The sequence below is a fragment of the Cariama cristata genome, unplaced genomic scaffold (assembly GCF_000690535.1).
Source record: "Cariama cristata isolate BGI_N322 unplaced genomic scaffold, ASM69053v1 scaffold38746, whole genome shotgun sequence".
NCBI lineage: Eukaryota > Metazoa > Chordata > Aves > Cariamiformes > Cariamidae > Cariama > Cariama cristata.
Window position 1 is genome coordinate 1,442 of NW_009621079.1, and position 11,961 is coordinate 13,402.

At 38.0% G+C, this 11,961-nt stretch overlaps 1 protein-coding gene across 1 annotated transcript; it reads left to right on the top strand.

Annotated features, from left to right (window-relative positions):
• Window positions 1–917: 917 nt before the first annotated feature.
• On the top strand, window positions 918–7,971 carry LOC104162976 (ras-related protein Rab-39A-like). The gene is made up of 4 exons (XM_009701829.1): window positions 918–996; window positions 2,343–2,507; window positions 3,414–3,537; window positions 7,025–7,971. The coding sequence occupies exons 1-4, from the start codon at window positions 918–920 to the stop codon at window positions 7,449–7,451; spliced, it is 795 nt and encodes a 264-aa protein (XP_009700131.1). The 3' UTR covers window positions 7,452–7,971.
• The last annotated feature ends 3,990 nt before the right edge of the window (window positions 7,972–11,961 follow it).

An 11,961-nucleotide genomic window follows, 5' to 3' on the forward strand; every position in this document is an offset into this window, starting at 1 on the left:
TACATTTTAAATCAAATGATAGCCATCCTTTAAGCCGGGAATGCTCAGGGGATATACAGTGATGAGTCATGCAGTCAGTTGCTCTTAAATTTACCATTAGGATACATCTGGGGTTTTTTCTAACACGCAGAAGATACGAACTGAAGGAAGTTATTTGAAACATTTGCGTTTGTTTTTCTGCTAAGAGTTTCTTGCCAGTTGGTGTACCAAATATCATAGCATTTGTTGTATAGTCTGTTTTACACTTACTCAAGTAAATTATTGGTATTTTACTAAATTATACACCACAGCTTAAAATCTTGCACATTCTGTTCTCTGCTAATGGAGAAGACTACAGATCACAAGCAAAGATGGTCTTAGGGAAGAACTAATTATTCCAAGAAGTAATCTTAATTTTGTGAAACGCCAAGCAATTTGCAGTTCTAATTCCCAGTTCTGCTCTGGTTCACTTGCCTTGGGACTTCAGAGGAGGTAAAACCTGGCTTTAAAGCTCGCTGGGGAGTTCCCTGCGTGCAGGGCAAACTACCGGCTGCATAATCACCCCCTGCGTTAGGGACATTCCTAGGGGAAAAGTGAGGTGTGACACACCTGCCATCACACTCTTCTGAACGAGAGCACTTATTTTCTTGGAGAAACTGTTTTGGAAAAATTCTTACATGTGTCTAGTTCATTGACACTGCTGTATTTGATCTGGATTTCATACATGGTCTTAGAAATGATCTTTAACACGCACAGTTTGTATTACTTCTCAAAATAAAGTAATTCTCAGCACTTCCACAAGAAGGGTGAGCAAGCTGCAAACACTGGTGCCGGACAGTTGACTTATTTTGAGCTCAGACAGGACAGTTACTGACTATATTTACTTGGACGTCAGTAAGGCATCACTCAGCAGAATCTGGCATTGTGCTAGGTGCCATATGGACGGCAACAACATCATCAAGAACTTTAACACCTTACTAGAACAAGAACCTACAGACTTGCTTAGTATAGACTCAGGTCTGTAGTGCGGACTCGGGTGAATGAGAGGTAGATCCTAGGGTTCGTTCTGTCTTGAGATGAGTTGTCATTTAGAGCAATCTGCTGCTTTGGCTGTGTTTCACATCATTGAACCTGTGATTTTTTGTTTGTTTGTTTAATTTCCCTGTATTTAAGTCCAACAATATATTTAAATCATGAAACTTCCAAGTCTATAAAGTGCCTGGTAGTGGTGCTAAGACTGAGAGTTCATTTCAAAAACGTAGGGGCAAAATAATTGTGGGGATGCCTCAATTATATTAACCCACTTTTTAGTAGACTATGATATTAGATACATTTTGTTTCTAACACATGGCTTGAAAATAAAACACTCTCCTTATTCTCCTTTTTGAGTAAGCAATATGTATTTTCAAAATTAATACCATTACAATTTAGTCTTTAGTCACAGTATAAAAATAAAATTAGATAAAGCTTTCAGTGAAAGTTTGGTTCATCTGGTAAAGACCAGTACGATCATAATGAGAAAGAAACACTGTGACTGATTTAAAGTCATCCTAAAGCCATCATAATGAGGAAGAAACACTGTGACTGATTTAAAATCACCCTAAAGCCATAGCCTGATGTGATTAATACATCTTCTCATTCATTTTCAGAAACAATTGTTCAGTGGCCATCATCTTGCCCAGGCTTTTCTTGAGAGTCTTAATTCGGGTCTTACATCTTGAAGCTAATATTCAGATTAAGCTAAGAGAATGTCTTCTGTTCTAGACAGTATTTTCCCCTTCCATAAGGCAGAATTAATTAGCAGAACTAACACATACTCTACATGGGAAGTCATAATTTACAAAAGAATTTAGGATCTGCATTTAACAAATATTCCCAATTAGAACTAAAGGCTTCAAAGTTATCCTTTGGAAAAACATCCTAACGTATCATTATTGCACATGACAACGTATAACTTCTTGAGGAGCAGTCTCACCTCCAGCAATTACAAATACAGAACCATCTGGAGGAACCTTACAGCATTCGATATCAAAGTGTCACGATTCCCTTTTAATACTCAGTGCAGTCTTACCTTTTTAGCATGTTCTAATAGGGGAAAACTGATTTTCTCCAACCCTTTATCTGTATTTACCTTTCATTTATTACAAGTGCCAAGAATGATATGAAAAGAGCAAAAATATTATACATACAAGTACTCTTGCTGAAAATAAAAACTTAGGATCATCTTGAGGATGGTAGGACAGACCATATTTAACAACAGCAGAGACAAGGAGCTTTGTACTCTCTATTTATTTATATGGAGCGGGGGAGAAAATAAGGATTACCTTTTCGATAACGCGTATGTCAATTTGTGTAACTCTCAGGCAAAGATGGTGTAAGAGCTCACATATTTAGTGCGGACCGACTGGAGGCTGTAGCACGCCCGTCATCGGTGGCTGGTGTGACATGCGTACTCTGGCCTGAAAGAGGAGGAGCTGCACAGCCACGTAGGCCTCCGGTCACCGAGGAGTTACAGTCACCTCTGTTAAGTAGGAGGGTTGTTTCCTTTCATTTAGCCATGGGAAGCCAGCAAATTCCCTCCTGAAATATCAGCTTGCGCCTTGAAGAACGACCCAGGCAGACACATGGGTTTGGGCACTTCCATTAGCTGTCGCTTACAGAAGGGTTCAGTCTTCTGTGAAAGACAGATTGGGAGACGAGGCAGCAAGGAAGTACTGGGCGCAAAAGAACAGAAGAAAACCCGGGTGGTTTGGGCAGAGAGATAAGACACATGAATAAAGATGGATGCAGGGATGGATTTAAGAGTTCAGTCCCCCTTTCATTCAAAGTCACGGGCAGATTTACCAGATCCTAAATCTGAACAAAGTTCTGCTTCTCGCTTCCAACCAGCACCTCCTCTGAACAGTTTTGTGGAAGGAGATGGCAGACTTCATTGCTGTCGCCCCAGTTTTAGAAGAAAGGCTGCTCTTTGGCCATTACTTTTTCACCTGAATCCCACCCTGTCCCTAACTTAAGGCTTTCCCTCTACTAAAGGAAGTACTCCTCTCTCCCTCCTTCCCCACAGAAAATTAATCATGGTGCTGCAGGTAACACAGTCCCTTCCATAATGCTAGTTTAATGACATTAATGACATTAGCTGAACCAAAGTTTACACAAGAAGCCATCATTGCAACAAGAATTTAGGATCTGCATGGGGATAATTTGAGAAATGGAAATTTGAACACCCTTTATGAATAAGTTGGACTACATCAAACCTGACCTGCCACCAGTTCCTCATCCTGGCTTGAAAATCTTGCAGGACTCTAGGGGTTTTTTCCTTCTGTTCAAAAAGTGACAACGAGGGAGTTAAAAATGTCGTTTTGCTTATAGAGTCTGATCTTGCAGCACTTACAAAGTGTGTATAATCATGTAAGTGGATTCCCTGCTTGTGAAAGAACATGAGAAAGGCCAGTCTGATTTTGTCTATGGTCCATACTCGGATATCTTGTCTCTGATAGAGTCTTTGAATTCTCCGCTATCCTCTACTTTCAACTTGAGGGACTTCTGGAGACTGATGCGGTTTGTCTGTTACTAAAGCTCACTCAGTCTTTTGTTCAGGACTTGTTCAGTCTTCCATAAACTCTTTGAATTCATAACATCTTTCCCAAGGAGATCTGCAAGTCTACCAGCTGTTGCATGAAAAGACTTTTACTGTCAGCCCTCCTTATCTTTTGTTGGCTACCATGCACTCTCAGCAAGCTTTTCAGTGAAGACACAGGCAGTACATTGACGTGGCCCGTAAAGTCTATAAAACTGTACGTTTTCTGAGCAAAACCCCTCGAGCAGCCTCGGTACCATGGGATTGCGAAGTCATGCACGAGGAGTCTGTGTGAAAGATGGGTACCTCCGTTGTGCTAAAAGAAAGTTCCTCTGCATTTTGTGAGGAGCTTGAACCCATCGGAGGGTGTTGATGTGCTCTTGGGAAGCCCTCCCAAGCAGAATCCTTCTGGGCACTCACCTGGAGCGATGGTTTGTTTTGAGCTGGGAGCTGAGCTCAGAGGGAAGGCAGGGCTGTCCCCGCTGCGCGGGTCGCAGCCCGTGCCGAGGCCACATGCTCGTGTCCCCGGGGAACTTGTTCGGGTGCCGTGGTTAGATAGGCAGATGAGTGGAGCACAGCTTCAGATGTTGGTGTTACCGTTCTGCCTAAACCTCGTTGAAGGCACTTAGAAGTCCTATAATCTTTGGCGACTATATTAATAAGAGGCAAAAATTGCCCTTGCGCTTAGTTTTATAGAGAAAAAACCAAACCAGAACAAAAGCAGAGGGACCTACCAGACCATCTAAGTCAAAGCTCTTTCATTCTTTCTAGGTGTGATACAGGGCGTAAGTGAGCAGAAGTACATCCACTTCACACAGTTCCTTTTCCAAATAACTCTAAATTGTTTGCTAAAAATAGATGTCTAATACTTCATCTACTCTGTCATATTTAAGTCCAATATTTTGCATCTGTAAGATGTTTCAGATACTGTTAAACAACCTACCGCATTCACGTGCCCAGATGTTTTTTCCAGTTGATGGCCTAAACTTTCTGCTTCAAAATTTTGTTTTGTTTTTCAGGAATACTTTCTTTTTAAATATAACTGCAAATAATAACTCACCTTAATAGTAGAACTATTCAAATATTTGTACACCAGATTTTAACAAACATCATCCTTTTCTCAGATGTTAGACAATCATGTAACATGATATCATATGTATCTTTAAAACTTTTTGTCTTACTTTTTTCATTTGTCACTGTTTTCTAAAGCCTCTCTAGTATATCAACCTTTCTTTTGATAATGAGAAAACTAATTTCCAATTATACATATCAAAAACAGAGAAAAAAACGACTGCTGTCTCTCCCATATATTCACCCAGTTTTTGTGATGTCCGGCCCAAAGCTACAGGTGCTTTTTAATCATCTCTGTTACAGGCAATACATACACATAATTAAATATAATGGCTTAGATCATCAGCTAGTGTAAATTAGCGTATCTCTGCAGACGGGAATTACAACAGATGAGGGTACTGACTGCTGTGTAGAAGCACCCAGTAACACATGGCAGGCTGTTTTTCAGTTCTCCAGTTCATAGATACATGATATAACATTATTCTATATAGAAATGCTTGGTAAATGATGCACTGCATTTTCAATACTAACGTACTTTCTTCCATGGCTAATGCATTTCTTTGGCATAACTGTTTTCAAGGTAATTTTTTTTAAATGAAAATAGGTTGTATTAGCTTCCACTTCTCCAAATGGAATCCCATTTTTGTCACCCACTTCCACTCTTCTTAGAACCACTTGAATTATTTTAATGTACTCATTTGTGTTTGCAACTGCTCTACAGCAAAACGAATGCCTAAGAAAACCTGAAACAGATCTTTACTGTACTTTAATACTTCACAAAATGTGACACCCCTCATTTATGGTCTTAAATAATTTTGCAAAACCATGCATCATTTTTCATAGCCAGGCTATTTGAATTAATCTGAGGGTAAGATCTTGTTGTCTTCACATTTGAACTGTTCAGAGAAATACTCCACGGACTCTATAGCTGGGAACGTAGAAAAGATCTTTCGAAACATTAGGACAAACGATCCCTCCCTGTTATCTAAATAAAACCATTTCCAATGCTGTTTGCTGTGACTAAATGAATCCAGATTGCCAAGAAACCTAAGCCTTCTCTAGCTGCGCACTTACCTATCTGTTAGATGTTTACTGCTGCTAATTATACCTCTGTGTTCAAATTGTTGTAAAACACTATATGGAATGCGATGAACTGAAAATCAGAGGGAGCTACTGTTACGGAAAGATTTGTTACTGTGTACAGTTCATTCCTGATTCCAAAAGTTTTGAGGCTGCATCTTCTTCGTAATCATTAGATAAAATGGAATTAATGCTTGGCTAAATTATAATTTCAAATAATGATTGTTAATAGAGATCGTGCATCTCATTTCAGTTGGAGAATACTTATATATACACTAGCTATATATATTTATCCTAGTAACGAGTGCTTGCGTCCATTCCTTGGTGGGCTGTCACTTCCTTTAAAATGTCTCTTCTCACTTTCTCCCTCCTCCGCTATTGCTCATGATTAGAGACTTACAATAATTTTTTAGTCCCTGTATCTTTCTCTACATTCTAACAAACATTTTTTATTCTTCTAGAGCATATTAAAAATCTTTTCAACCAGAGGAAGGGTTTCCTTCTTACAAAATTCCTTCCAGTGAATGCTCTGGAACGTAGAGGGCTCAAAAGTAGAAAATACCTGCTGCCAGTCCTGGATGTTTCATGTCAAAAGAAAGTAAATGCAATTACCAAGAGCTTGTCAGCCTCTATGTGAGAGAGATGCTGGAGGTAGAAGTGTTCCTCACCAATGCTGTAACAAGGGTGTGTTTGCCCAGCTCAGTTACTTTTGGATGGTTTTGTGTAGGGAGTTTCCTTTCTTTGTTACCCCTTGACTTCTGTAAGGACAAGGAATTATGATTATCTGTACAAACTCTTCTATCAAAAAGTTTTTCTGCAAGGAATACAGAAGGACACGCTTGTACGTTGGAAAGCTTAGGCTCCAAGTCTCTCGACATCTGCCTACATATTTCAGTTTGACATAATTGATTAGAACAAAGCCAAGTGCATGTTTGTATAAAACTGAAGGACTTGGACTTTAACACCAACAAGTATTTGACAAATAAATATATATATATTTTATTCTGTGAACATGTGCCATAGTTTGCTAATAAAGAGTACTTTGCAGAATAATTCAGCATTCAAAACTGGCACTAGAGATGTTGGCTTCAAGAGTGGTTAGAAAGTGACTTTTGAATGTAAGGAAAAATGAAAAAGGAGCATTTTTGTGTGTAGAAGGTAAATTAATACATTCCGATTAGTTTTTAAAAAGTAAAGATACTTCATAAAACTTATAGTAGATAAAAACACATTGCCACATGGAAAAGTAATCTATTTCTGAATAAAGTGAACATGTATTTTAATTTTCCTTTTTCTTTTTTCTTTTTTCCTTCACAGATCAATAACACGCTCTTATTATCGCAATTCTGTGGGTGGCTTACTAGTCTTTGACATCACAAATCGACGATCTTTCGAACATGTGAAAGACTGGCTAGAAGAAGCAAAAATGCATGTGCAGCCCTTTCAGATTGTGTTCCTGTTAGTGGGACATAAATGTGACTTAGTGTCACAGCGTGAGGTTACAAGAGAAGAAGCTGAAAAACTGTCATCGGACTGTGGTATGAAATATATAGAAACTTCAGCAAAAGATGCCACAAATGTCGAAGAGTCTTTTACAATTCTTACACGAGACATCTATGAACTTGTAAAAAAAGGAGAAATCTCAATACAAGATGGATGGGAAGGTGTCAAGAGCGGCTTTGTTCCAAATGTTGTACACTCATCAGAAGAAGCTGTAAAGCCCAGAAGACAGTGCATCTGCTGAATTTGTAGCATGCCAAAGAGCACATCGGGTGTTCAGAAGATGATGCCAACCTAAATAACAGAATAATAATTTTGAAACAATATTAGATCATGACATAGGTGAATCATAGAATGGTAATTTGGTTTTGTATCCTTCTGTCTAGGTCATAACTTCATAAAACTTTAAGTGCTTTTTTTTTCTTTTCAGAGTACAGTAACTTTGTGTGGTCTTCAGGAAAAGAAATTATATATTGCTAAAGGAAAAACTAATCCTATAGCATGACACTGAGAAAGCGCAATAATCATCCTGACAAATCCTCTCTTGGGCTTTGTATTTTGAATACTGTTTAAAATCAAGGCTTGCTAGGTGAGGATGAGATGAGCTCATTACTTTTGTTCATCCTGCCTTAGTTTTGGACAAGAAAATATTATACCTTATACTTTTTTTATGTGATTCTTTACTCCAGTGCAGGGTTGTGAATGACCATTAAAGTTTAGAATGCTGTAGAATTTCATAATAAAGATAACTGTAACGAAAGCAAGCTGAAAGATTGCTCCAATAGCAAACACTTTTGATATGACTATGAATACAAGCCTTACTAAAGAAAAAGAATGTTTTAGAAAAGATGATTTATTTGTATACGAAAATGGGGAATAGAAGCAATTAAATTTATTATTAAATATTTTCTGAATTGCCAATGAAACTAAAGGTAACATCACATATGATCCAGCTGTTATTTGACTTCTATACAAAACAGATTTCCCAGCCACTGGAGTTACATTTTGGTGGCTGGATCCTCAGCTGGGTAATTATCATAGCCACACTGATGCCTAGGGAATTATGTTAATTTACACAAACAAATTCCATATTAGCTTTAAAAAATAAATCTACTTCTAACTAGAAGGAAAAAGAAGTTTAAAAGTGCTGCAACCCATGGAGACCCAGGCCTTAAATTCAAATAGAGCAAGGATTGTTTTATTCTCAGCCAGCAAATGTTAAACTGTTGTCTAAAAAATGAAGGTTTTTAAAACCAAAACTGTTATGAATAGAGTGTTTGGAGAGGAGAGAATTTCTAAAATAATGCTTGGCTACAGAGAGCAAAGTCAGGGAACTCCTGTTCTAAGAAAGCAACACATAATAACTTTTAATAACAATAATAATAGGAGAAATCTGTGATCATGTAGCATTTTACTGAGCTTGAGGTCATCTTCCTACTCCTCTGAATATGACACACACTAGCTTTATGCAAACTATGCCCTATATGTCTAGCACTTCAATACCAAATAAGTCTATTTCTATTTTATTGTAGTAGTATAACAAGATGACTTGATCTCCAGAGTTGATAAGCATCTACAATTTATCTGGACATACTCATAACCACTGAACATCAAGCCAGTTATCTTCATATAAAGGTGTGTTATCATGTTACAATTCTCCATTTTCAAGACCAGGCAACAAGTCTATCTAATCTAATTTTTTTCTTCAACAAACATTGTAATTGGTTTTCCCTCAGGTTACTTTTAGGTCCTTTTACAATCCTTTTGTAAATGTTTTGTAGTATAGAGACAGGTTCTTTGGTTCCAGTTATTTTCTTCATTTTGGGCCACTAAAATTATTGACTTCAAAGGGAAATGAAAGGTTAATTTTTTCAATAGCCCGAGTCTCACTTGCACTGAGGCACAGTTACACTGTCATAGAAGGATACAGAGGCCTTAATATAAACAGGAATCAGCCTTAATTCTTTAGCAATTAAAACAGTTAATTCTAGTCTCAGCATGCCATAAAGTAATTGCTGTGAGCCTGATTCTCTATTAAACTACATATATTAGTCATGTACACCAAATCGATTTTGATTTGAGGGCATTTTAGGCCCTGTTTACAAAGTAAATGTGACTACGGGTGCCAAAAGGTAGTGCAGAATCAGGCTGTGTGCATTTGACGCTGGTTCCCTTATGGTACTAGGCCCAAGTTGTGTATCTCAGAAGATCTTCTCTTAGTTGTTTAAGAGGACAGAACGGGCCAACGAAGGAATCGGTGGCTGGGGAGTCAACGGACCCAAAGTCTGCCGCTGGTTCACTGTGTGTTTCTGAGCAAGGCTTTATGCTTTCTGTGCCTCACCTTCTATATCTCAAAAATAGAGATGATCGTTCTTCCTCGCATTCACAAAGACTGCTGAGACCCAATCCGACTGCGTGATCTTCAGTCTGGACTCTTTTCTCTGTGTGCTGCCTGTTGTAGAGTGTTTAGCACCATGGGATGTGGATACTGGTTTCTTCTGCCATACCAAAAAAAACAATTAAAAGTACTAAAACAGCTTTGTAAGTACCAGGTATTGCTATTACTATGAATCTACATTTCATTAGACATTTCATTACTTCCAGGTTAAGATCTTTTATCATAAATTTTTCTTCCTGAATACTCTGGAGCCAACGAGCTTTTCATTGTGTATGAAAAAAATTGGGTGCGTTGGGGAGGGGGAATGGACTGGGAGAAGAGGGGAGTGGAGGGGAGGTATGCACAGAAAAATAAACAGTCATCAGAACAGAGCCTTAATGATCTCTGCTGTCAATGTTGTACCTGTAGCATCACATTTATTGCACTGGGAATAGAGCTTTTAACCAGATTCAACTGTGTAAGGAGCTGGTATTGTCAATGCAACTAGAAAAGAAGTTCACTGCATTTTAAAGTACTGTGCACATAGTTGTCTTATTTGTAATTCCTAAAAATGTAGATTGACATGTACATTCAAACATTGTCTATCTTGATGATACATTAAACCACTACTGTACCTTCTCACTACACACTTGCAGTTAATAGAAATGTCTGATAAACAGATGATTTGCTGAAATACGTCATTTTGTTTTCAGATGCTTTGCAGCACAGTATGTAAGTAACAGCTTGAATAGGCTGTAGAATGAATTATAGTTCACTGCCTGTATATTCTTTTTTTTCCCCCAAGGAAGGGCAAATATTGATACCAGAATGAAATTTCCAGGAATTACAGAAATTAGAGAAATCTCATTTGGCAGCCAAATCAATAAGTAGAAATTATTTATTAAGAAAACATTACAACTTCGCAAAATAAAGTTTGGTAAATCCCAGTTAGAAAAAGAAAAAACCTGTTGAAATAGTAAATAGTTTGGATTTGGATTCATAGGCCAGAAATGAATGGATATAAATTATTGTTTTGGACTCCTAAAACGTATAAACTTTCATTGCTTTTATTTTAAGTTTGATAAAGAAGAATGAGTATCTCCCTCTACTCATTTAAATATTTTACAGATGAATTCTTCAGATATTCTGGCTTGCTTATAATTGCATCTGTCCCGTGTAAGAAGGAGAACCTAGCCGCACACTCTAGGAATCAACCAAGGAAAAAAAATGTGAGGTAGCGTATTTTCATACTATTCATTTATGCCTTACAATTGGAATAGATTTACCAATCTAACTTCAAGCTGGTGACTGCCCTGTGCTCACAGAAAATAATACAGGCTTGACTGAGCACCCAAGTACACCGCACTTTCTCTGTGCTGAGATCCCTTCTGCCACAGCCAAACTGTTACTGGTACCCAAGTTGCCTAACTTAAAGCAAAGACAGGTGGAGGCACCGTCCTCACAGACCTTTCAGTCTTTGTGTTTAAGCTCCCTTATAGAATACGTGCTTCAGTGCCCTCTTTTTACATAATTTTTACATAATCCAGGGAGAGCGCTTTTCCCCCAGCTGCAGACCCCAGCTCCTCCAAGTCTCCACCCTTGCCTTTCGCCCAGAGCTGGCACAGCAATCTCAGCAGTGTTTATTCAGCCTTGGAGAGAAAGAAGGAGAGCTGAGGGTTTATTCTCTATGTGGACATGGAACTGTACCACAAACATGCTAGACTGGTTAAGAAATCATTACATATCAAAACACAATTATCAACAGCAAACATTTGCATTGCTCATTTCTCAGAGTACAAAGACAATCTTTTAAATAAGTGAATGAAATTAAAATTCCAAAAGAAGAATATGTAAAATGTAGATCTCTCTAAAAAGCATAATGGATAGGACTGCATGACAAAATAAAGAGATTCTAAAAAAAACCCAAAGCATCTGCATAATGTTCCTTTGCTCTAGTATTTAACTGTATGCTGAGGTTTCTTAAGGATAATAATGGTATCATTGGATGTATCTAGAACTAGAAGAATTCAATCAAAAATTCATCTCCCTGATCCTCAGAGGAAAAAAATGACTGTATACATTTACATGACATCTACATATACAGAAATGCATGTATACTTACTTCCCAGCTCATTTCTAGTAGTAATTCGGTGTCTGGGTTTAGTGCTACGTTCCATGAGGCTCTCCTCTGAAAACGGACTACCTACATACGCTGTCGTTTTACTCGGCAATATCTCCTCCTCTGAGAAGTGAATAGAGCTGTGGAAAAGCTAAATTTTACTTTTGAGCATGGCAGAATTGTTTATCGTGTTTCAATGAATGTGCAAATCTGATGAAAGTAATGCGATTGAAGACGTGCCAGTTGAGCATAATATAA

Bases quoted from the DNA above. Each gene is read 5' to 3' on its own strand.
- LOC104162976 (XM_009701829.1), top strand. From the start codon at position 918: ATGGACGGCAACAACATCATCAAGAACTTTAACACCTTACTAGAACAA. The intron at 997-2,342 runs GTCTGTAGTGCG...TGTAACTCTCAG, and splicing joins CTTGCTTAGTATAGACTCAG to GCAAAGATGGTGTAAGAGCT. The intron at 2,508-3,413 runs GTAGGAGGGTTG...TGCTTGTGAAAG, and splicing joins GTTACAGTCACCTCTGTTAA to AACATGAGAAAGGCCAGTCT.